This window comes from Channa argus, chromosome 12, assembly GCF_033026475.1.
Source record: "Channa argus isolate prfri chromosome 12, Channa argus male v1.0, whole genome shotgun sequence".
Taxonomy (NCBI): Eukaryota; Metazoa; Chordata; class Actinopteri; order Anabantiformes; family Channidae; genus Channa; species Channa argus.
Window position 1 is genome coordinate 1,363,567 of NC_090208.1, and position 24,766 is coordinate 1,388,332.

Consider the following 24,766-nt stretch of genomic DNA (forward strand, 5'->3'; position numbering starts at 1 on the left):
ACTTTTAAGTCTAAGCTTAAAACCTTCCTCTTTGATAAAGGTATTGGTTAGTTAGCTGAATGCTGACAGAAACTTCATCAGCACAAACACTTACTCTGAACATACACATCCCTCACGTTTCTGTGTGATCCTACACTAATTCTGCACAGTCACATAAAATGTACCTTTAGAAATCTGGAGATAAAAAAACTAGTGCACTCCTCAGCTCATATCTCATTGTTCTATGTAACAATGTGAATGTTAGTGGACAGTACAGAAATATACAAATGAACAGCTTTAACAAGTCCACATGGTAAAGTCCTTTAGACGCTGATGGACTGCTGAGTCTTTGCCCCATGAATTTGTGATGTGTACACATACGACTACCACAGTTCAAACACCGTCACCGTCAGTAGTGGGATGCAATTAGATTCCCTTCAAATAAATCATGCGAAAACAGAAATAATTGGCACAAAATAGTAAAAATGAACATTAGTGTCCAGCCTGATTCCACAGCTATCAAGACAAAAATCCAGGTTAGAATTTTCCAGAAGAAATTTAGAGAAACTTATTTATGCCTCCATCTTTGGCAGCAAATATTTTCTTTCATCACATCCATCTATATTTTCATTGAACAGTAATAACAGATAAAGTATCCTTGCTGTTCCAATACTTTTGGAGAGGTCTGTATGTGAAACCACCTCCTCTGCCAAACACACAGTGTCTTACTAGTTTTATTCATCACCAAATAACAGCAAATGTTATTCTCTTAACAGCTGGGAAACATTTTCTGTATTACAAGATAACGTGTAACTCAACTTCTCAGCGTGAGTCATAAACATAACGTTTCATAGACAACATGTGGATATAATGTAAAAACACTGATATGCAAAGGTGGTTTATATGGAAATATATAAAAAACATGACTTAGTTAATAATTCAATACCTGTGTGATGCTGATAGTTAACAACCCAAACTGACCACAGAGAGGAAAATTATTACACAGAACAATCTAAAAATACCTTTTTGGAAAAACAACTTACTGTGTAAACTATGAATGATTGATGTAGTTTATTTAGTAATATTTCAGTATGTAGATCAGGTAGAAAACACATTTATGTTGAAATGATTGAAATGATCAGTTCACTTGTTGCCCTGTTATCAACATAAGACATAGACATTGTTCAAAATATGTGTTTTAACAATGAATAATCAAGTTATTTTGGGCCTGTTCTAAATCTGAGGGATCGTCACTGGATCCTGACACTTAGAACTGAGACCAAAATCAGACAGAACCAAAGAACCAACCAAGTATGAAACAAACTTACAGAGGACACAGAGACACTGAGGAACCAGGAACCTTATCCCAAAACCCAAACCCAAGACACAGAGGTTCAGTGAATGTGGTGTTGAAGGTGTGGAGGTGGATCAGTTCGTCAGAGGAGACACTGTAGAAGGACAGAGATCCAGCAGGACAGTCCACATACCCTGCTACTCTGTTAGAGACAGAGGAGGAGACAGTGATGGAGGTTCTTTGTTGTTTGTCACAGACAGAGTAACCGTCATCAGAACAGCTCAGACTCCAGAACTGCTCAGTACTTCCCAACCTGCAGAGACCACTGTCTCCTTTCCTTCTGATTCCTCTGTAACTCAGGAATATATCAACCTGTCCGCTCCAGTCCACCTCCCAGTAACAGCGACCAGTCAGACCATTACTACACAGCAGCTGAGGACAGAAATCAAATCTGTCTCGATCATCAGGATATGAATGAAACTCCTTCAAATACGTCATTGTCCTGTTGTTGTTGGACAGTCTGATGTTTCTGTTCACTGTGTTTGTGTCGACTGTCAGTTCACAGGCATCTGATCAAGAAACAAGACAAAACAGCAGATTTTTATTCTTTACACAAACACAACATATAAAAAGATTTGATTTCTGTGAAAAAAGAAGTTTTCAACAATCAAAGTAAATTCTCATCTTTCTGAAAACACTCAGTAAATATCCATTTGATTTAATGTAAAAACACATTTTATATTCACATAAAAAGTGGAAAATGTTCTTGTGAATCAAACTTAACAAACACACTCACACTTCCTCAGACCAGCCCTCGTCCACTGTGGTCCACTGTTGTCCACCCTGGAGGAGGAGACAAAGTTAGAGTCAACTTCAATTCCACCATGAGACATAAACCAGAGACTCTCAGTTAGTCAGAAAGACAGAGAAACAGTGTGAGAGCTGCTTGTGTCTGTCCATACGTAAGCGTGCCCACCAGTCCAGTACTGTATTTACATTAATTCTTAGCCAGGAGTTTCAAATATGATTCAGCGTCACCAGCTCTGGCCCCAGGAAGACATTTGACTATGGCCGGTGGAGTCTCTAACTTCATGTTCTGTGCAGCTGTCCCCCGGCAGTTCCAGAGCAGTCAAGGGACAGCTAACAGGGGCTATGCTAGGTTGGATTATTTTCTATGATACAAACTATACTTTCAATTCCTTTAGCTTTTCTCAAAAGCTGTAAAACACCATACAGTTGTTACAGATACTATTATCACTAAACAAGGCAGAGGACAAACTGAACATAAGACACACTGAGCAAGTGAGAGAAAGAGAGAAAGAGCGAGACAAAGAAGCTATTGCTAACAGCAAAGCTATAGCGGAGCTAACATAGGTTAAAGACCAGAGCTGACCACTGAGAGGGAGACAGTTTATCTGTGAGGAGACTTCCTGACCTCTGGTACTGTTGAATCTCCTCCACTAAAGAACGATTGCCCAGTTCATTCAGACAGTGGAACAGGTTGATGCTTTGCTGTGGGATGAGATCCTCATTGAGCTTCTTCTTAATGGACCCAACTGCTTCTTCTTTGGTCAGTGAAGAACTTCTTGTCTCTATCAGCAGACCTTGAAGGAGAGTCTGATTGGTCTCTAGTGAAAAACCCACGAGAAAGCGGAGAAACAAGTCCAGGTGTCTATTTGGACTCTGTAAAGCCTTGTCCAAAGCAACTTGGTAGAACATCTGCGATATTGATTGTTCCTCTGACAGCAGATTAACTCCAGAGTTGATGAAAGTCCGATGGACATGAAGAGCAGCCAGAAACTCCTGAACACTCAGATGGACGAAGCAGAACACCTGCTGGTACCTCCTGGTACAGTCCTCTCTCCTCTTTAAAGATCTGTGTGAACACTCCTGAGTACACTGAGGCTGCTCTGATATCGATGCCACACTCTGTCAGGTCTGATTCATAGAAGATCAGGTTTCCTTTCTGCAGCTGTTCAAAAGCCAGTTTTCCCAGAGACATAATCATCTTCTTGTTCTCTGGACTCCAGTGTGGATCTGTCTCAGCTCCTCCATCACACTTGATGTTCTTCAGTTTGGTCTGAACCACCAGGAAGTGGATGTACATCTCAGTCAAGGTCTTGTGCAGCTCTCCTGCCTCTCTGTTTTTCAACACATCTTCCAGAGCTGTAGCAGTGATCCAGCAGAAGACTGGGATGTGGCACATGATGTGGAGGCTTCGTGATGTCTTGATGTGGGAGATGATTTTGCTGGCCTGCTCCTCATCTCTGAATCTCTTCCTGAAGTACTCCTCCTTCTGTGGGTCAGTGAACCCTCTGACCTCTGTCACCATGTCAACACACTCAGGAGGGATCTGATTGGCTGCTGCGGGTCGTGTGGTTATCCAGAGGCGAGCAGAGGGAAGCAGGTTCCCCCTGATGAGGTTTGTCAGCAGCAAATCCACTGAGGTGGACTCTGTAACATCAGTCAGGACCATGTTGTTCTTAAAGTCCAGAGGAAGTCGACACTCATCCAGACCATCAAAGATGAACATAACTTGAAACTCTTCAAACCTGCTGATTCCTGCTTCTTTGGTTTCAGGAAACAAGAGATGAATAAGTTCCACCAAGCTGAACTTTTTCTCTATCAGCACATTCAGCTCTCTGAAAGTCAATGGAAATGTGAACTGTATGTCCTGGTTGGCTTTGTCTTCAGCCCAGTCCAGAGTGAACTTCTGCATTAAGACTGTTTTCCCAATGCCAGCCACTCCCTTTGTCATCACTCTTCTGATTGGTCCATCTCTTCCAGGTGAGGCTTTAAAGATGTCTTCATGTCTGATTATTGTTTCTGGTCTGACTGGTTTCCTGGATGCTGTTTCAATCTGTCTGACCTCATGTTCTTCATTGACCTCTCCAGTCCCTCCCTCTGTGATGTAGAGCTCTGTGTAGATCTGGTTCAGAGGGACTGGGGTTCCTGTATTATCAGGCCCCTCAAACACACACTGGAACTTCTCCTTTAGATTGGACTTGAATTTACCGTGGCTCTTTACAGCACTAGTTTCTGAAGAAACAAAGACATTAAATAAATTAGATTTAAAGACGACACAAAACTCTATTCAGGTTATTGTCTGTGGCTAAACAGCTTCTGAATGTGCAGCCCTCAATAATTCACTGATCTGAACATTCAGTGTTTACAGCAGTTTGTGATTATAAACCTCCTCATTTCTCCATCCTGACAAATCGTCATAGAAAAATCCTCTTACTGTTCTGCAGACATTCAGCCAGATCATCCTTCTTCATTAGCTTCAGGAAGTTCAGAGTGATTTCTAGAAATGCGTCTCTGATGCTGCTCCTCTGCCATCCTTCTGTACCACCCAGAATCTCATCATCATCCAAAGAACTCTTTAACACTTCTTCTAAATTATCTAATGTCACAAGCTTCTGGAACTTCTTTAGCTTTTTCTCCACAAAAGTGACAATGTTCTCCTTCAGCGGCTGGAAGAAAAAAAGAAGCTGAAAGTTTAATTTAAACAGTAACTGATCCCTCTGTCTGAAGACAGCAGCATGGACACAGTATCTGAACAGTATTTCAGAATTTAGTCAAAGTACAGAAAATTGTACAGACCTCAAATATTGAGTCCAGGTTCTCCTGACCTCTGTGGAATTAGTATTAGAAATGATAGTTTTAAAGTACATTTACGTAAATGAAACCTAATAGTTGGTGGCAAATACTTTGTTTTAATAACTACATCAAACCAGTGACTCACTGACATCATCAAAATAAATTTTTGTTATTCTGTGACAATGACAACTGTAGCTTGATGTCACTACCACAGTGCACCACCACAAAGACCAGAGGAATGTGTACTACAGATTAACATCCCTCCAGTTCTACTGCAAGGAGTAAATTATTAAAAAACTAGTCTATGCATTTGTTACTTCTAGATTGAACTAATTCTAATGCTCTGTGAAAACAGGCTGTAAGTGAAGACAGCAAATGATTCACACGTCAACACAACCTTAACTTCCACTTCCTATTTTTTATTCATTTAGCATGAAAATCACCACATCGGGCCAGTAGATACCTGCTGTGCACCGTCACAGACTCAGGTTTTTATTGTGAAATATTCTGCACTAGTATTGAGTTTGGTTTAGGGACAAACGTGAGAAGGTTGGAGAAGGATTGTGGTTTGGGTTCAAACACAGACACAACACTGACCAAAGTAAACAGACAGATTACATTTCCCTGCAGTGGAAGAACAAACACATTCAAGTTAAAGGAAAATTTTCTAAATTAATTCCATTGCCCAGAACCAACATAAAGACACTAAGACCACCACTGAATTGTCTGCACTCATGTTTGCTCAGTTTTCAGTCTAGAACCTGAATCAGCTTGTTCCAGTTCACTTTTCCTTCCCAATACACTTTAACAGTAAACACAGGGCATCTTCAGTAATTTGCACCGTGCTGTGAATTTCTTTGTGAGGATTCTTAAACACATACAAAATATATTATACATCGCATAAACACACCCACTGCTGTGGCTACTTTCTCCTCTAACATGACATCAGTGCAGTTGGATGGTTTCTGACACTTGTTCATGTAGAGCTGTGCTTTCATGGGATTCAAGAATTAACATCATCAAAACCTCTAAAATCCTATTATGAAGCTGCTTTTCTGCTTTAATTGTAGGAATGTTTCCATCAGAGTAACAATTATTAGAATGGGACAATTGAGAGCCTCAAGGGTCAGACTGCAGGACAGTCAGGATGATGTTGGGTCTGATTTGCCTCTTCTGACAATTGGGGGGGGGTCACAACTGCATGTTGTAGCAGAAGCTTCCACCAGTCTCGATTGAGACATAACATTTTCTGTCTAACTGATCTCCAGCTCGTCCTGAAATAGAAACATGTCTCACTGATTCACTTTTCTCAGCCTTGACTTCATTCAGAGGTACAAACACACACCAGAAGTCACAAGTTTATCACAAGTTTCTGTGAGATGTCAGATCTCTGGAATCACCAGGCTGAATGTGTCTTGTGGAAACACCAAGCGTGTGGTGCAGAGTTCTTGAATCTTCTAGTGTCTGTTTCTAGGATTAAAATCTATCATTACATGTGTGTCCCACATTTTAAATAAGGGTTAATATTTGAATATCCTCTAATGTTTCAAGCTTGGACAGAGGGAGGACATCAAGTCATCTCAAGTCAAAGCCATAAAGTGAAGTAAACTCTACAGTATTTGACAGATGTTATGATACAATAAGTTTAAAGATCTTGTTGAGTTGAGGACAGTTTAAGTGAAAGAACATCAGCAAAGGACCCACATTAATGTTCTGCTGACTTACTCTTTGAAATCAATTATCCGACCATTGGAGATGTCACTGGCTGCAGACTTACAGTCCAGATCAGCAGAGTCTGGTCTGTGCTGCTGCTCTGAGCTTTACACACACACACACACACACACACACACACACACACACACACACACAGAACATAATGAATAAATATTACACCATAACAAAATCTTATGGTAGAGTTTTTTTTTTCTTACCTCTGGGCTTTGGTGTAATGTTCCCCCACCTGAGGGACCCCCCCTCCTGTGTCCAAACACTGACTCATGGCAGAGCTCCACCTGCTGGAAGAACTGACCTCAGTCATTCCAACAACAACAGTGTTCATTAAGAAGTTTCCCACTCAGATACAGTTTGGAGATAACACATAAAACAGATTAGTCCTGATGTGTTCTGTGAATATATAGTGAAGCACACCATTCTCCTCTGGTGTGCAGCTTTCTGGGCTGTGATTGTGGCTGTAGTTGCTTTGCTGTTGCACGAAGGATCGAACTCATGAGAAGCTGAACAGGAGACTTCAGGTTGTCCTCAGGTTTGTTCCAGTATTTCAGCAAACTCAGCTTTGTCTGGACGGTGTCTTCAGTGAGTCTGCTGTGTGTAGCAGAGCCTTGTGCTGGTTTGTTTGAAATCCCATTGATGGAAAGGATCAAATTTCCTTTGAGCTGTAACAAGGTCCATGGTCCCTGATGTTGGGTTCATCAGTAATGTGGCAGGAAAATGCCGAGTTTTGTGATGAAGTAGATGAAGTACAGCTCTGTAGTATTTCACACCTGCCTACTAACTGCCATAGTCTTTCAGTTATGTCATGTGATTGAAAGAGCTGCCTGTGTTTGCACTGCATCAATCATATGCTGCATGTTTCCACTGCTGCTTCGATCTGTTTCCAAAGCCAGATCAGATAGAAGATCTCCTGCCTGGTGCTTGATCTTCTTTATGCCTTCATGCATCTTTCTTATTCTATGGACGTCTGAAGTTTTGTCTCTGTGGCTTCTGTCTTCTTGTATCTTCGTGGGGATTCTTATGTTCTATAGGCCGTCCAACCTTTGTGGATGAGCTGCAGATCTGTCTCGTCTTTGTCTCGTGGTGTTCTATTGATTTTTTGACAGGATGTCAGCCACTGGGATGGTGGAGCATGTGGATGTCAAATCACTGTAGCTGTGCATCGTCCTTTGGAGCCACGGTGGTGCTGCTTCCAGTGCTTCCTAAACATTGCTAAACATTAGCAGTTTGTGGTCCTCAGCCATAAGTGCTTATAGCTCCTTTACATCTTGAATGTAGTTCTTCTGTACTGCTGAGTGACTTGGATAAATTCTTAAATATTCTTTAATATTCCTCAATCCCACTGATCTGTGCTTTCTTGGCTGCTCTCCTTTTGTAAAGGTCATCTCTGAGCAAGCTTCTTCAGACTGTGGAAGGATGACCTTGACAAACAGATGAAGCTGCCAGATGCTGAACTTTTTCTGGTCTCTCAAAGAAAAACATTTCTAAAAGACTTTTCTTGAACAACACCTGAGGTGATACAGGTGCAGTGATCTTCTTTATCCAAGAGAGTTCAACACATTCCAAGTGCAAAGGCAGGTCACACTAAATATAAATCATTTCAACCTGAAGCTGTTTTTACATATGTGTATTTGTATGTATGTATTTTTGGTGGTATTCTAATAAACATATATGATCATCAGAGCCTTGTTAAAACAACAGATCTAGTGTCCTGAGACTTTTGCACAGTAATGTACAACTTGTATTTGATCTTTGTCTATAAATTAATACAGTTTGGATCAAATGTAATCACACAAACAAAAACTGTATTTTTCAGGGTGGCAGCAACACACTGTGGTAAATTGTGTTAACAGTTTAAAACATTAGAACAACCACTTCTATTAATGCAGTCACGAGTTATCACTTTTATGACAGTTTCAAATTTAAAACCGTGACTGATTTTTAATAAGGTTAATGCATTAACCACTGCTCAGACGGCAGCAGCACACAAAGAGATCCAGGTTCTCCCTCTGTTAAAGTGTAAAATACCACAAACTAAGTTCTGTAGAATATTCCAGAGTCTTGCTTCAACATTCTATTGAATATAGATATAAATACATTTTCATAACAGGAACAGCACTAAAGAGAAGACGACTCCCTCCAAGTCACACACACTTCACTAAACCGGTTAGTTTAGTCAGGATCAGGTTCAACATTCTACATAAATATTTGTCCATACAGTCAATACCTGTGTCCTATTTGTTCTACTGTCCCACATTAAACTGATCCTGTAGATAAACAGAGGGTCAGTTTTCTCCATCGTGGACAGTTGTGGGATTTTAAAAGCTCTATAACGACGGATACATGAGACAAATACTCACTGTGTTAATCAGGAAGCAGCAGGAAATGTCCAATATCCAACTTCAGTGAAACACACCTGAATCTGTTTGGAGACAAACAGGTCAAAGTAGTTGATGATCATTAGTGTTTGTCCAGAGAGCGAGAATCCACCACAGTGTGTTTGTGTGACGAGTCCTGATCAGAGCAGGTAAACACTGATCTGATGTGAACCTTCAACACAGACACTGAACTACAGCTCTTTTCTTTTACAGCCGGTAAAAGAATAAAAATATAATCTACACATTATATTCAGACTTACCAAAAACAATACAGATCTGCGCCACAGCGAAGACAAAACAAAAGTAAAATAAATAGGGAGTGTCTGGTTCCAAACAGGGTTAACAGGTCGGTGCTGATGCATAAACAGTAGTTTCAGTTTAACAATTAAGTTTTGAAAGATTAAATGATGATTGGACGAGAGCTTGTGAAAGTATTAGAAAATGATGCAGAGGTGGAGCCTTAGTGGGAGGTCAGTCACCTCCTTTACTCCTCTTTGCTCTGTCTTCTCCCCATAAAGTGGACATTGTTATCAGAGGACTGTCCCTTGACTTTGAGATACAGTAGTATTTACAGTAAAAGTATCCATAGAAGCAGTAGTTTGAGAAGCAGTACTTTGTGCAGGTTTTATCTGCTGATTCTGATTTGAATCTTTTTATCAGCATTAAACCTTTAAATGTGTCTGTACTGTCTGCACTAACAGTACTTACTCAGTACTGTATGTACTGTGTGTCAGGTCTGAGTTCCTCCTTCAGATCACATGAAAATGATGAACATCTAGTTGATGAAGTTATTGGGGTCAGTGTGTGTTCAGCATACAGCAGCAGTCAGGAAGAAGTACAGTAACTTACTGTGTACAACAAACTGTGGTACAACTACACAGTACACAGAGTGTAGAAGCTCAGTCTGAGGCTGTGATCAAACAGATCTGATGTTGGATTTCACTGGTCAGTACTTCCTCAGTACTCAATACAATGCCAGTAGTAAATGTTCTGCACTTATATAGCGCTTTTCTACCTATTGGCACTCAAAGCGCTTTACACTGCTTCTTATTTACCCATTCACACTCACAATCATTCACACATTCATACACCGATGGGGGAGCTGCTATGCAGCTGGCCAACACTCACCGGGAGCAACTCTTGCTCAAGGACACTTGAGCCGGGATTGAACCAACAACTGTGAGAATGGTGGACAACCGCTCTACCTTCCTGCACCACAGTCGCCTCAGTAGTCTGTGTACTAATACTGTGCTGTGTATCTGTTTGTAAACAGGAAGTTGAAAGTTGTGTTAAGAGTGTGGACTGTTGGCTTTAACTTACGACTGTAATTCTTCCATTATTTTCAAACACAAACACTTTTATTCACATATTTTTAAGGCTCAAAAGTATTTGGTATTTTGGAGTTTTTTGAAGTACCAAAATCATTAGGTTTTGTCTGAATCTGAGCAGGAAACATGGAGCTAAACGACTCAGAATTCACCCTGGTGCTTCTCTGAGCATCACATCATCACTATAGAAAAAGGTATTTAGTCTGGTTTGGACAAGAGTACACAGTACACCAGAGACTGGAATGGGAGCAGCTCCAAGCAGAACCAGAAAGCCCAGCACACCACGAGGTCTGAACTGCCGTCCATGCAGGACCTCTACTCCTGGAGGAGGACGAGGAAAGCTGGAAAATCATCAAGGAGCTGAAAGCTACAGAAACAACAAAACCAGATCCAGCAGGCTCAGCTTCTGTGGTTCGATCCCCGGCTCCGGCTACATGTCGAAGTGTGTGGGCAAGACCCTGAACCCCTAACAGCCTATTCCCCTCCCCAGCTGTGCAGTGCTGGTCCAAGCCCGGTACAATTTGGGGAGGGTTGCGTCAGGAAGGGCATGCGGTGTAAAAACTGTGGCAAATCAACATGCAAACGATGATCCGCTGTGGCGACACTGAACTCACGGGATAAACCGAAAGGGAAAAATTATAAAATAAAAAAAAAAACACATGTGTAAACTTTTCCAGAGCCTGCATTTGCACAGCTTCCACACACAGGCCATCGGGCTCTTTAACCCTCAGACCCAGGAAAGTGTGTGTTCAAAATGCTCAATGTTTAAACGCAGATTTTCTTTGAGGATTAAAGTTAGAAATGGAAAAAAATAAAATTTCTAACCATTAGTGCATTTACAATGCAGTGTTGCCCTGTTTGGAGGTCTGTATTCATCTTTGTCTAATTGCATTTTATTTAGATTTTGTTTTAACCACATTGTATATACGTGTTTTTTGCCTTCATAAATTTTATTCTTGACATGTTTTGTTGTTGAACATAAAAGGAAATAGATAGATCTCAAATTTCTGTTCCAATACTTGAAGGGTCTGTATTGTAAGGGACTGGTTTTAAAGCTGAACTCAGTAAAGGCACTAGACACAATAACTCTGTTAAATAATTTCTTCTAAAAGATACTTGGCAAAGCAGGATGGAGATGTAGTAAGCCCTCCTAAGAGTCTGGAGGGGAGGCAGGGGTCTTATGGGGAAGAGTGGAGTCTGGTCCTGGCAGTGAAGATGGATCCTTAGATGCAGTGAGGATGAGTAACTTGAAGATTAGGGAGATGGTGGGAGGAGAGGCCACTGGGGGAGATGTAGTGGTCTGGATGTGTAGAACAGAGGCAGAGCTGGTAGTGAGCATGTGGAATGTAGCTGTGGTGAATCTCCAACCGCTGACGTGAAAAGAACTCCAAAGTCCTCTTAGTGTAACATAACAAAACTCCAAAAGACACAGGGTTCACTAGGCCCGGAATAGTCCCTTAGATCTGGGCTCCATAATTTCCTTTCATGACCTTAACTTGGTTCATATCATTGGCAGACATGAGAATCCTTCAGTGAATGTTGACAGTCGAACACATGATGGACACTCGTCTGAGCTCCGTATAAAGCAGCAGGCAGATAATCACATGGCTTAGTGAAAACGTGGCATGATTAAAGCAGAGACATAACGTGGGGAATCTTCTCCTTACAATGACTCGTGATAATCTTGATTCTTGATGGACAGATAACAGTACCCAGAATCCTTAGCGTCATTCACGTGGTCGGCAACAGAGAGTCAACAGGAAGCGGTTACTCACAAAGCCAGAGTAGCAGCAGAGTCAGGACAATGAACGTAACGTGGTCTGAAACCACGGATCTTGATGAAGGCTGGAAAGAAGAAAGCAGATGATCTGGCAGCTCGGTGATGGGACTGAGCAGGTGTATAAGCAGAGAGGTGAGAGCAGGTGAAGCTGATTAGAGGTCATTAGTGAAGCGGACTGGATTTAAAGGGACCAGGAAACAGGAAGGGACTGAAAAATCAAAGTCTTGTTAGCGATCCTGACAACCACCTGCTCTTCTGCTGGGTTTCACGCTGCTTTTATTCAGCAGCAAACGTCACATGACGTTTCCACCTTAACAGGTGGAAAACACACATAGATCCTGAATAGATACTTTATTAACCCCAAAGGGACATTTCTGTGTTGCAGTAGCTGTTACACATAACATTACAGTAAAATAAGTAAAATAAAAACAGTGCTATTAATAAAATACACATTGTGCAGTTTGAGGTGAACAGTCCTAAAAAGCCACAGATATGTTCCTGTATTGTCCATTGAAAGGTCTTAGTGCTGTGTACTGTTATTAACATGTGCATATGCAGAAGCAGTGGGTGTTTGTTACAGTTATTGTAGTTATGTTGTGATGAAATGATGAAGGTTTGTCTCCTCACACAACATTGGCTGTTTAACATTGGAAACTTCTTGAAGGTCAAAATTCACACAGTTTCCTTCTAAAGATGGTCAACTTCTCAGCGTGAGTCATAAACATAAGGTTTCATAGACAACATGTGGATATAATGTTTACACTGATATGAAATGTGGTTTATATGGGAAATATATAAAAAACGTGACTTGGTTGTTCTGTTGCACATCATTTTCAATCCTGGACACAGATCTCAGTAGAGCTGTCAGCAAATATTTCTAATTATTCTAACTAATTCTTCATGGGAATAGTTAGTACAGTAGTTTATAGATCACATCTGTGGTTTTCAGTGCACAAATTCAGATTAATGCAGATTGAACATGACATCATCATTTGTTTATCTGTTAGAAAATGAGATTCATAAAGGCAGAACTACTGCAGCTGTCTGCCTCCCTGCACTGAAAGCAGTCACACAGCATCACTTCAGCTCACTGAAATGAGGGAATCATTCAATACCTGTGCGATGCTGATAGTTCACAACCCAAACTGACTCTAAATCAGACAGAACAAAAGAACCAACAACGTATGAGACAAACTTACAGAGGACACAGAGACACTGAGGAACCATAACCCTGGTCCCAGAACCCAAACCCAAGACACAGAGGTTCAGTGAATGTGGTGTTGAAGGTGTGGAGGTGGATCAGTTCGTCAGAGGAGACACTGTAGAAGGACAGAGATCCAGCAGGACAGTCCACATACCCTGCCACTCTGTTAGAGACAGAGGAGGAGACAGTGATGGAGGTTCTTTCTTGTTTGTCACAGACAGAGTATCCGTCATCAGAACAGCTCAGACTCCAGAACTGCTCAGTACTTCCCAACCTGCAGAGACCACTGTCTCCTTTCCTTCTGATTCCTCTGTAACTCAGGAATATATCAACCTGTCCGCTCCAGTCCACCTCCCAGTAACAGCGACCAGTCAGACCATTACTACACAGCAGCTGAGGACAGAACTGAAATCTGTCTGGATGATGAGGATATGACTGAAAATAATTTACATATGTCACCGTCCTGTTGTTATTGGACAGTCTGATTCTTCTGTTCACTGTGTTTCTGTCGACTGTCAGTTCACAGGCATCTGATCAAGAAACAAGACAAAACAGGAGGTTTTTATTCTTTACACAAACACAACATATAAAAAGATTTGATATCTGTGAAAAATATTGAAGTTTTCAACAACCAAAGTAAATTCTTGTCTTTCTGAAAACACTCAGTAAAAATCCATTTGATTTAATGTAAAACACTTTTTATATTCACATAAAAGGCAGAAAAATTTCTTGTGAATCAAACTTAACACACTCACACTTCCTCAGACCAGGCCTCATCCACTGTGGTCCACTGTTGTCCACCCTGGAGGAAGAGACAAAGTTAGAGTCAACTTCACTTCCACCATCAGAAATAAACCAGAGACTCTCAGTTAGTCAGAGAGACGGAGAAACAGTGTGAGAGCTGCTGGTGTCTGTGCATCTGTCCATACCTGAGAGTGTCCACCCTTCCAGGAGACAGCCGTGTCACATCTAAACCTTCTAGGTGATTGTAGCTCAGGTCCAGCTCTGTCAGATGGGAGAGGATGGGGCTTAGAGCTGAGACCAGAGAAGCACAACCTTCCTCTGTGATCAGACAACCTGAGAGACTAAACACAGACAACAGTGTCATTAAAAAAACAATTAAACTGTGAATGTAGTTACATACAAACAGATTCTAACCTGAGGACTTTCAGGGTACAGTTTGGACTCTCCAGTCCTTTGGACAGAAGCTTCACTCCAGAATCTTTCAGATCGTTGTTAGTCAGGTCCAGTTCTCTCAGACTAGAGGACTGAGAGCTGAGTACTGAGGACAGAGCTTCACAGCATCTCTCTGAGAGGTTACAGCCACTCAGTCTGAATTAGGATGAAAACAAAAAGTTTTCAGTTTAATTTTTGTAAAAAAAGATTTAAAAAAAAGTTTAATCCACTTACAGAACTTTGTTGGAGACTTTGGCCACTGGCAGCAGCCTCAGAAGAGCCTCCTCTGAAGCAAAGTATTTCTTCAGGTCAAACACGTCCAGATCTTTTTCTGATGACAATAAGATGAAGACCAGAGCTGACCACTGAGCAGGAGACAGTTTATCTGTGGACAAACATCCTGATCTCAGGTACTGTTGGATCTCGTCCACTAAAGAACGATCGTTCAGTTCATCCAGACAGTGGAACAGGTTGATGCTTTGCTGTGGGATGAGATCCTCATTGAGCTTCTTCTTAATGGACCCAACTGCTTCTTCTTTGGCCAGTGAAGAACTTCTTGTCTCTATCAGCAGACCTTGAAGGAGACTCTGATTGGTCTCTAGTGAAAGACCCATGAGAAAGCGAAGAAACAGGTCCAGGTGTCCATTTGGACTCTGTAAAGCTTTGTCTAAAGCAACTTGGTAGAACATCTGTGATACTGATTGTTCCTCTGACAGCAGATTAACTCCAGAGTTGATGAAAGTCCGATGGACATGAAGAGCAGCCAGAAACTCCTGAACACTCAGATGGACGAAGCAGAACACCTTGTCCTGGTACAGTCCTCTCTCCTCTTTAAAGATCTGTGTGAACACTCCTGAGTACACTGAGGCTGCTCTGATATCGATGTCACACTCTGTCAGGTCTGATTCATAGAAGATCAGGTTTCCTTTCTGCAGCTGCTCAAAAGCCAGTTTTCCCAGATACTCAATCATCTTCTTGTTCTCTGGACTCCAGTGTGGATCTGTCTCAGCTCCTCCATCATACTTGATGTTCTTCACTTTGGTCTGAACCACCAGGAAGTGGATGTACATCTCAGTCAGGGCCTTGTGCAGCTCTCCTGCCTCTCTGGTTTTCAACACATCCTCCAGAGCTGTAGCAGTGATCCAGCAGAAGACTGGGATGTGGCACATGATGTGGAGGCTTCGTGATGTCTTGATGTGGGAGATGATTCTGCTGGCCTGCTCCTCATCTCTGAATCTCTTCCTGAAGTACTCCTCCTTCTGTGGGTCAGTGAACCCTCTGACCTCTGTCACCATGTCAACACACTCAGGAGGGATCTGATTGGCTGCTGCAGGTCGTGTGGTTATCCAGAGGCGAGCAGAGGGAAGCAGGTTCCCCCTGATGAGGTTTGTCAGCAGCAAATCCACTGAGGTGGACTCTGTAACATCAGTCAGGATCTTGTTGTTCTTAAAGTCCAGAGGAAGTCGACACTCATCCAGACCGTCAAAGATGAACATAACCTGGAACTCTTCAAACCTGCAGATTCCTTTGGTTTCAGGAAAGAAGAGATGAACAAGTTCCACCAAGTTGAACTTTTTCTCTTTCAGCACATTCAGCTCTCTGAAAGTCAATGGAAATGTGAACTGTATGTCCTGGTTGGCTTTGTCTTCAGCCCAGTCCAGAGTGAACTTCTGCATTAAGACTGTTTTCCCAATGCCCGCCACTCCCTTTGTCATCACTCTTCTGATTGGTCCATCTCTTCCAGGTGAGGCTTTAAAGATGTCTTCATGTCTGATTATTGTTTCTGGTCTGACTGGTTTCCTGGATGCTGTTTCAATCTGTCTGACCTCATGTTCTTCATTGACCTCTCCAGTCCCTCCCTCTGTGAGGTAGAGCTCTGCGTAGATCTGGTTCAGAGGGACTGGGGTTCCTGTATTATCAGGCCCCTCAAACACACACTGGAACTTCTCCTTTAGCTTGGACTTGAATTTACCGTGGCTCTTTACAGCACTAGCTCCTGAAGAAACAAAGAAATTAGATTTAAAGACGACACAAAACTCTATTCAGGTTATTGTCTGTGGCTAAACAGCTTCTGAATGTGCAGCCCTCAATAATTCACAGATCTGAACATTCAGTATTTACAGCAGTTTGTGATTATAAACCTCCTCATTTCTCCATCCTGACAAATCTTCATAGAAAAATCCTCTTACTGTTCTGCAGACATTCAGCCAGATCATCCTTCTTCATTAGCTTCAGGAAGTTCAGAGTGATTTCTAGAAATGCGTCTCTGATGCTGCTCCTCTGCCATCCTTCTGTACCACCCAGAATCTCATCGTCTTCCAAAGAACTCTTTAACACTTCTGCTAAATTATCTAATGTCACAAGCGTCTGGAACTTCTTTAGCTTTTTCTCCACAAACGTGACAATGTTCTCCTTCAGTGGCTGGAAGAGAAAAAGAAGCTGAAAGTTTAATTTAAACAGTAACTGATCCCTCTGTCTGAAGACAGCAGCATGGACACAGTATCTGAACAGTATTTCAGAATTTAGTCAAAGTACAGAAAATTGTACAGACCTCAAATATTGGGTCCAGGTTCTCCTGACCTCTGTGGAATTAGTATTAGAAATTATAGTTTTAAAGTACATTTACGTAAATGAAACCTAATAGTTGGTGGCAAATACTTTGTTTTAATAACTACATCAAACCAGTGACTCACTGACATCATCAAAATTATTTTTCTATGACTCTGTGCCAGTGACAACTGTAGCTTGATTTCTCTACCACAGTGCACCACCACAAAGAATGTCAGATCTCTGGAATCACCAGGCTGAATGTGTCTTGTGGAAACACCAAGTGTGTGGTGCAGAGATTTTGACTGAATCTTCTAGTGTCTGTTTGTAGGATTAAAATCTATCATTACATTTGTGTTCTCTCACATTTTAAAAATATTATAATATTTCAATATCCTCTAATGTTCACCAGGCCTAAGAGAACTAATTGATTCTGACGTAATAACAAACATCACAGATAAATGAAATATTAGAGGCAAGAATATAAAAGGTTCTTCCATGAGGTTCATTGTATCAGTTGATTTACTGAACTGGACATCAAGTCATCTCAAGTCAAAGCCATAAAGTGAAGTAAACTCTACAGTATTTGACAGATGTTATGATGCAATAAGTTTAAAGATCTTGTTGAGTTGAGGACAGTTTAAGTGAAAGAACATCAGCAAAGGACCCACATTAATGTTCTGCTGACTTACTCTTTGAAATTAATTATCCGATCATTGGAGATGTCACTGGCTGAGGACTGACAGACCAGTTCAGGACAGTCTGGTCGGTGCTGCTGCTCTGAGCTTTAAAACCACACACACACACACACACACACACACACACACACACACACACACACACACACACACACACACACACACACACACACACACACACACACACACACACACACACAGAACATAATGAATAAATATTACACCATAACAAAATCTTGTTGTAAAAAAATTATGGTAGAGTTTTTTTTTCTTACCTCTGGGCTTTGGTGTCATGTTCCCCCACCTGAGGGACCCCCCCTCCTGTGTCCAAATACTGACTCATGGCAGAGCTCCACCTGCTGGAAGAACTGACCTCAGTCATTCCAACAACAACAGTGTTCATTAAGAAGTTTCCCACTCAGATACAGTTTGGAGATAACACATAAAACAGATTAGTCCTGATGTGTTCTGTGAATATATAGTGAAGCACACATTCCTCCTCTGGTGTGCAGCTTTCTGGGCTGTGATTGTGGCTGTAGTTGCTTTGCTGTTGCACGAAGGATCAAACTCGTGAGAAGCTGAACAGGAGACTTCAGGTTGTCCTCAGGTTTGTTCCAGTATTTCAGCAAACTCAGCTTTGTCTGGACGGTGTCTTCAGTGAGTCTGCTGTGTGTAGCAGAGCCTTGTGCTGGTTTGTTTGAAATCCCATTGATGGAAAGGATCAAATTTCCTTTGAGCTGTAACAAGGTCCATGGTCCCTGATGTTGGGTTCATCAGTAATGTGGCAGGAAAATGCCGAGTTTTGTGATGAAGTAGATGAAGTACAGCTCTGTAGTATTTCACACCTGCCTACTAACTGCCATAGTCTTTCAGTTATGTCATGTGATTGAAAGAGCTGCCTGTGTTTCCACTGCATCAATCATATGCTGCATGTTTCCACTGCTGCTTCGATCTGTTTCCAAAGCCAGATCAGATAGAAGATCTCCTGCCTGGTGCTTGATCTTCTTTATGCCTTCATGCATCTTTCTTATTCTATGGACGTCTGAAGTTTTGTCTCTGTGGCTTCTGTCTTCTTGTATCTTCGTGGGTATTCTTATGTTCTATAGGCCGTCTAACCTTTGTGGATGAGCTGCAGATCTGTCTCGTCTTTGTCTCGTGGTGTTCTATTGATTTTTTGACAGGATGTCAGCCACTGGGATGGTGGAGGATGTGGATGTCAAATCACTGTAGCTGTGCATCGTCCTTTGGAGCCACGGTGGTGCTGCTTCCAGTGCTTCCTAAACATTGCTAAACATTAGCAGTTTGTGGTCCTCAGCCATAAGTGCTTATAGCTCCTTTACATCTTGAGTGTAGTTCTTCTGTACTGCTGAGTGACTTGGATAAATTCTTAAATATTCTTTAATATTCCTCAATCCCACTGATCTGTGCTTTCTTGGCTGCTCTCCTTTTGTAAAGGTCATCTCTGAGCAAGCTTCTTCAGACTGTGGAAGGATGACCTTGACAAACAGATGAAGCTGCCAGATGCTGAACTTTTTCTGGTCTCTCAAAGAAAAACATTTCTAAAAGACTTTTCTTGAACAACACCTGAGGTGATACAGGTGCAGTGATCTTCTTTATCCAAGAGAGTTCAACACATTCCAAGTGCGAAGGCAGGTCACACTAAATATAAATCATTTCAACCTGAAGCTGTTTTTACATATGTGCAGTATTTTTGGTGGTATTCTAATAAACATATATGATCATCAGAGCCTTGTTAAAACAACAGATCTAGTCTAGTTTGGATCAAATGTAATCACACAAACAAAAACTGTATTTTTCAGGGTGGCAGCAACACACTGTGGTAAATTGTGTTAACAGTTTAAAACATTAGAACAACCACTTCTATTAATGCAGTTACGTGTATGTGTTTGACCTCAATAATAATCACAGAGTTATCACATTTATGACAGTTTCAAATTTAAAACCGTGATTGATTTTTAATAAGGTTAATGCATTTACCACTGCTCAGACGGCAGCAGCACGCAAAGAGATCCAGGTTCTCCCTCTGTTAAAGTGTAAAATACCACAAACTAAGTTCTCTAGAATATTCCAGAGTCTTGCTTCAACATTCTATTGAATAAAGATATAAATACATTTTCATAACAGGAAAAGCACTAAAGAGAAGACGACTCCCTCCCAGTCACACGCACTTCACTAAACCGGTTAGTTTAGTCAGGATCAGGTTCAACATTCTACATAAATATTTGTCCATACAGTCAATACCTGTGTCCTATTTGTTCTACTGTCCTACATTAAACTGATCCTGTAGATAAACAGAGGTTCAGATTTCTCCATCGTGGACAGTTGTGGGATTTTAAAAGCTCTATAACGAGGATACATGAGACAAATACTCACTGTGTTAATCAGGAAGCAGCAGGAAATGTCCAATATCCAACTTCACTGAAACACACCTGAATCTGTTTGGAGACAAACAGGTCAAAGTAGTTGATGATCACTAGTGTTTGTCCAGAGAGCGAGAATCCACCACAGTGTGTTTGTGTGACGAGTCCTGATCAGAGCAGGTAAACACTGATCTGATCAGAAGCTGTGAAACTTCTTCTATGTTCATCCACCACTATTCACTGAAAGAATTAGAGATCAGAGATTTGTGGAGAGTAAACTCATTCTATGTTCATACAAACATGTAGGGAGGGTCCTGTAGTTACTGAGCTAACGTTAGGACACAGCTGGACTTTAACCAGTTGTCAAGGAAACAATGTAGGTAGAAGGGTAGTTCTGAAGGAAGTGGTGCTACTGGATTGGAGAAAATGGAAGGAACTGACTTCAAGGTCATGGAGAGCAACACGGTATCGCTGGAAACTTAAGTGTGTAGCTGTGGAGGTACACAGTTTCTTACCTTGTTCGACGGAAATGATTTGTGAATGTGTTCTGTGCAATGACTTAGTTATCAACTCAGTCGTGGAACGTGGAATTAGACAAATGTTCAGGGTTTGTCATCCACGATCTCTAGAGTGGATGATCTTTGGACTACAGGATACGAGTAGAGGTGACGAGTAGAAAGTTATTTGTGTTCAAATGTAGGAAAAGTACGAAATACTCAAGTACAGAGGTCTGAAAAATCTACTTAACTACAGTGAATGGTGGTCTGTCTGTGTGTGTCTGTCTGTGTGGACACTGAGACAGACTGGAGACCTGTCCAGGGTGGACCCCATTTTCTGGATGTTTCCAGCAGCTTGTCCCATTTCTGCTTCAAAAACAGTTGTTGCTTCCCACAGATCAGATATATGTATGTTTCTTTTCTGAAGCTTCATCAGCAGCCACAGAGCTGCAGTTACTTCAGATGACAAAGGCTGTGCTTCCATTCCAGATGACTGCAGACAGTCCACTAAAGTCAGTTGTGTGGGACAAAGGAAGTTTCTCTTACCGTGTATGAAGATCACAAACTCCACAAACATCTTCATCTTCCTGCTAAAACTGCAACAAATCCTCCTTAAATCAGCTTCTTCCTAAACTAACTGAATGTTCAGAATTGCTTTACCACCTGGTTCTAATCTGACACTCAGTGAAAACTTCAAGTTTTACTTGAGGGAGTGATTTGTTTACACACAGTGGAGTAGAGGTAACGCCAATTAAACACACAAACACACACTCTGGCACTGATAAACTCAGCTGATGATTCATACAGAACCATGATACAGTCAACACAAGTGTAATAAAAACACAGATAACCCACAGTGCTTTTTAACATGATGGAGAACATTTTAAAACTGTCCAAAACAGTAGCAACATCATAGATGGTCTTAAATGTGGTCGTCTGCCACCTGTGCAAATGTCCTATTTTTAAACAGAATTTTACAGAAACTAGTTCTTACAAAACAACAAGTTGGAAGTGTTTCAGTGTGTTTCTGCACTCGTCACAGTACAGAGACAGTTTGACAGCTTCCTGCTCGTCTCCTCTGTTTGCACAGGCGTCACACACTGTGACACTTATCAAGTTCTCACTAGGTCACAAAAATCTAGACTATAGGTTTTTGAATGTCAGCAGATACTGTGCATAATAAACATGGATTCACAAATACTTCATGTATTTATTGTCATCACAGTCTCCCATAAGTGCAACATTGTTACCTAATGTCTATAATAACTTGTGCATAAATGATTCATTAATATGAACAATATAGTGCTGATAACTGAAGTAGTTGAATCTTTACATTTCACCGAGTATTTGTTTTTTACTTGAAGGTGTCAGTTCAATCCAGCACATTTATAAAAACAAAGTTATCTTAGACCCTAAAGAATTATAGAGACCCCCCAAGTGGAGCGGAAAAAAAGTCCCTTTAACAGAAGAAACCTCCAACAGAACCAGGCTCAGGGTCCAAAGTAAATGTGGGAAAATAAGGTTCTCCCATAGTTCCACAGGGGACACGTGCTACTAATCTTAGACCAGCTCTGTGTGTTTCTGGCTAACATGAGTTCAATGTGTGATGGCTCCAGCAGCAGACTGGCTACTATGCTGTTACTGGCCTAGTTGCCTGGTTTCTGGCTAACTTGAACTAACAGAAGCAGTTTGGCTGGTTTCTTTAAAGGTTTGTGGGCTCAGGCAGCTGTTTGTGTGACTGCTTGTTAGCAGGCAGGAAAACAACTTGGCAACATGCACATATTATTTTCTCCACAAGATGGCGACAAACATGAGCCCAATAATTACAGAAATACAAAATCAATGATCACAGCAGCTTTAACTTGATTCCTTTTCTCTGTGCATGTGATAGTAGTAGTAATATCATATGCGCCACATGTTGAACCAACCTGTTAAAAGTTACTTGTGTCTCTTACTTGTGAATTCAGTGTCTCAGGATGTTTCTTTACAAATAGGAGGACAAAGCTGAGCCAACCTGTCACATGGTGTCAAGGAAGCAAAATGCAGGTATGTTCAAAAAATCAAACAGCCACTTCACAGACAACAGAGACACAGAGGCTGCAGACTCTCACAGACTACAAGCCCCCACCACAGATCTGCAGCAATGACCCCCCTCCCTGACCAGCTCAGTGACCTCTAACACTGTCTGATGTCTGAGCTCAGCAAATGAAAGGCAAACTCATGGTCAATTTAACTGGACCCATATTTACTAAGCATCTCAGAACTGAGACATAATCCATGTCCTGTATCTCAGACAAATTTTAAAGCCTCCCACAGTTCTCTGCCTCAAAGCAGGAAGAAATGACTAGTCCTAGGAAAGGCTACACAATTCAGAGACACAAAGTACACATTGTAGGGATGTGTTGTAGTTTCAATTTCCAGTTTTAGTGGGCAGTGAATGCTGGAATCAGCCTCCACCTTTTCTTGTGAAGCCAAATGCTGTCATTCAATTCAGTGCATCAAAAATTCACCAAAGATAGTGTCTCGACAAATTCCTCCATCTGCAACTTCTCCATCTCAAAAAATCTTAAAATTACTGCACAGAACAGGTTCATGCATATTCAGCTTGTTCTCACTTATCACTGCCTACAAAAGCAAAGAGAAAAAAAACAACAACTGTGCCAACAGTTGGTTAGTCACTGCTGGATAATCAGAGCGAAACTACTGGTGGATGAAAGAAGACTCTGCTCTATCCAAGGTGAACAGCAGCTCACACTGCAGTGGAGAACATGAACGTCTGCTGCAGGAACCCTGGATGTCTGATGGAACAGCTTCACTGCTCTACACACTCTCCTCATCAGTAACGTTTGTGGACACAGCAAAAACCTGTCGGATGATTTGAGTTCTCAACAGACACTATAAATGAAACTTAACTAGTTGATTTTTGAACAACGAGTTGGACATCAGTTAAAGTCATTCAGCAGCTGCAGCTGAAGACCAGGACAGTCAGGCTACAGACGTACAGAGGTCTAAAGATGTTCCCCCGGGTTTGTTTTGTGGTGAACGGTCATGAACGTGAGTGCAACAGCAGTGCTGCTGAATAGAATCCAAGGAGGAAGCACTGTGCAATAGTTAGTTTACACAATGAATATATTAAAAATGATACTTATTTCTGCGTGTGTTAAAAATGTGTTAATGTGTTAAAAAAAGAGAACTCATCAAATCATTCAGGTGAGGCCATAGTATCTATATGAATCAATGAGAGTGTTTTTGATAACAAGAACATTTCAGTAAAAACCTTTTTTTCTCTAGCTGATCACTTTTTAAGGTTATATTACTGAAGGAACAATAAAGAACTGAAGCCTTGTCTGAATTTGATGATCGAACCTTTGTTTAATTTGTGCTCCATCCAAAGTGTAACCACAAATTTACAACAGGTGTTTTGTCTGTGTTTCATAGGGACCAGCAGTAACAAACAGCATCATCAGGGGAACATCAGTGCTGGCTGGTCTTCACGGTACATTTGACTGAATGTGAACTTATTTTTCTGGTATTTTAATTTATGCTCTGCTTCAAATAGCAAGAAGTTCCACCAAAGTAACGGTTCTTTCTTAATAATGGAATCAATATTAGAGACTTCACTCAAAATCTCTAAGTCTGCAGTAAAATCAGTCTCACTTTACAATGAATGTCACTGATTCATGTTTTCTACCTGCAGTCTGAAGTTCAGTCTCAAGTCCTCACATCTGACATGGTATAAATACCTTGTTCTCCCCCCTCCCTCCCTCAGACACACCTCTTTCTGCTTCTTTGACAAGCAATAGATCAAACGAAACCATTGTTGTGCCTTTTTAGCAAACCAAGTTCAAGTCTTTTCCAGTTCAAAGAGATTCTGCACCATGTTCCTCCATCATTACTTCAGAAGCTGGATGGACAAGGACTAATCGTTCCTTGTCATTCATCTATGAAACCTTACTGCTCAGCTCCCAAATGTACAGTATACGATATACTATATATACTTTCCACAGTGATTATACCACTTGTGAAGAGTTTGGTGATGACACTACTCATAACAACATCAGCTGTATCAGCATAGAGGACGGAGCTGGTCTACAGATCACAACCTTGTGGGGAAAAACAAATTCTGGAAATTCTTAGGAAATCTGTTGAAAATGTGGATTGAAATTCTTTGGT

General features: G+C 41.2%; 3 protein-coding genes across 6 annotated transcripts; all 3 read right to left on the bottom strand.

Moving 5' to 3' along the window:
* Positions 1-35: 35 nt before the first annotated feature.
* LOC137137320 (neoverrucotoxin subunit alpha-like) lies at positions 36-2,992 on the bottom strand. Its single transcript, XM_067523453.1, has 3 exons — positions 2,709-2,992; positions 2,070-2,116; positions 36-1,842 (listed from the first exon to the last, which is right to left on the bottom strand). Exons 1-3 carry the CDS (start codon positions 2,990-2,992, stop codon positions 1,304-1,306), a joined length of 870 nt encoding a protein of 289 aa, XP_067379554.1. The 3' UTR covers positions 36-1,303.
* LOC137137319 (protein NLRC3-like) lies at positions 2,811-9,337 on the bottom strand. 2 transcript variants are annotated; one of them, XM_067523452.1, is made up of 7 exons: positions 9,243-9,337; positions 8,965-9,026; positions 6,805-6,885; positions 6,599-6,691; positions 4,877-4,907; positions 4,515-4,746; positions 2,811-4,312 (listed from the first exon to the last, which is right to left on the bottom strand). In XM_067523452.1, the coding sequence occupies exons 3-7, from the start codon at positions 6,870-6,872 to the stop codon at positions 3,024-3,026; spliced, it is 1,713 nt and encodes a 570-aa protein (XP_067379553.1). In that variant the 5' UTR covers positions 6,873-6,885; positions 8,965-9,026; positions 9,243-9,337; the 3' UTR covers positions 2,811-3,023. The 2 variants fall into 2 exon arrangements, with proteins under 2 accessions (XP_067379553.1, XP_067379552.1); XM_067523451.1 differs by having other exon boundaries at positions 6,805-6,888.
* Positions 9,338-12,225: 2,888 nt separating this feature from the next.
* LOC137136944 (protein NLRC3-like) lies at positions 12,226-21,284 on the bottom strand. 3 transcript variants are annotated; one of them, XM_067522753.1, is made up of 11 exons: positions 21,140-21,284; positions 20,110-20,171; positions 17,991-18,074; positions 17,710-17,802; positions 17,022-17,052; positions 16,660-16,891; positions 14,705-16,466; positions 14,453-14,626; positions 14,224-14,379; positions 14,050-14,096; positions 12,226-13,824 (listed from the first exon to the last, which is right to left on the bottom strand). In XM_067522753.1, exons 3-11 carry the CDS (start codon positions 18,056-18,058, stop codon positions 13,286-13,288), a joined length of 3,102 nt encoding a protein of 1,033 aa, XP_067378854.1. In that variant the 5' UTR covers positions 18,059-18,074; positions 20,110-20,171; positions 21,140-21,284; the 3' UTR covers positions 12,226-13,285. The 3 variants fall into 3 exon arrangements, with proteins under 3 accessions (XP_067378854.1, XP_067378855.1, XP_067378856.1); XM_067522754.1 differs by lacking the exon at positions 20,110-20,171; XM_067522755.1 differs by lacking the exons at positions 20,110-20,171; positions 21,140-21,284 and adding an exon at positions 19,714-19,873.
* Positions 21,285-24,766: the final 3,482 nt, after the last annotated feature.

What these genes read in the sequence shown, in the direction of transcription:
- LOC137137320 (XM_067523453.1), bottom strand. Translation starts at nt 2,992, where the DNA reads ATGTTCTACCAAGTTGCTTTGGACAAGGCTTTACAGAGTCCAAATAGA. An exon ending in GAGATTCAACAGTACCAGAG is followed by an intron (nt 2,117 to 2,708) that starts GTCAGGAAGTCT and finishes CTCCTCCTCCAG; the next exon opens with GGTGGACAACAGTGGACCAC. An exon ending in GAGGGCTGGTCTGAGGAAGT is followed by an intron (nt 1,843 to 2,069) that starts GTGAGTGTGTTT and finishes TTTCTTGATCAG; the next exon opens with ATGCCTGTGAACTGACAGTC.
- LOC137137319 (XM_067523452.1), bottom strand. Translation starts at nt 6,872, where the DNA reads ATGAGTCAGTGTTTGGACACAGGAGGGGGGGTCCCTCAGGTGGGGGAA. An exon ending in ACCTGGACTCAATATTTGAG is followed by an intron (nt 4,747 to 4,876) that starts GTCTGTACAATT and finishes TTTTTCTTCCAG; the next exon opens with CCGCTGAAGGAGAACATTGT. An exon ending in GGCTGAATGTCTGCAGAACA is followed by an intron (nt 4,313 to 4,514) that starts GTAAGAGGATTT and finishes TTGTTTCTTCAG; the next exon opens with AAACTAGTGCTGTAAAGAGC.
- LOC137136944 (XM_067522754.1), bottom strand. Translation starts at nt 18,058, where the DNA reads ATGAGTCAGTATTTGGACACAGGAGGGGGGGTCCCTCAGGTGGGGGAA. An exon ending in CATGACACCAAAGCCCAGAG is followed by an intron (nt 17,803 to 17,990) that starts GTAAGAAAAAAA and finishes GTGGTTTTAAAG; the next exon opens with CTCAGAGCAGCAGCACCGAC. An exon ending in ACCTGGACCCAATATTTGAG is followed by an intron (nt 16,892 to 17,021) that starts GTCTGTACAATT and finishes TTTCTCTTCCAG; the next exon opens with CCACTGAAGGAGAACATTGT.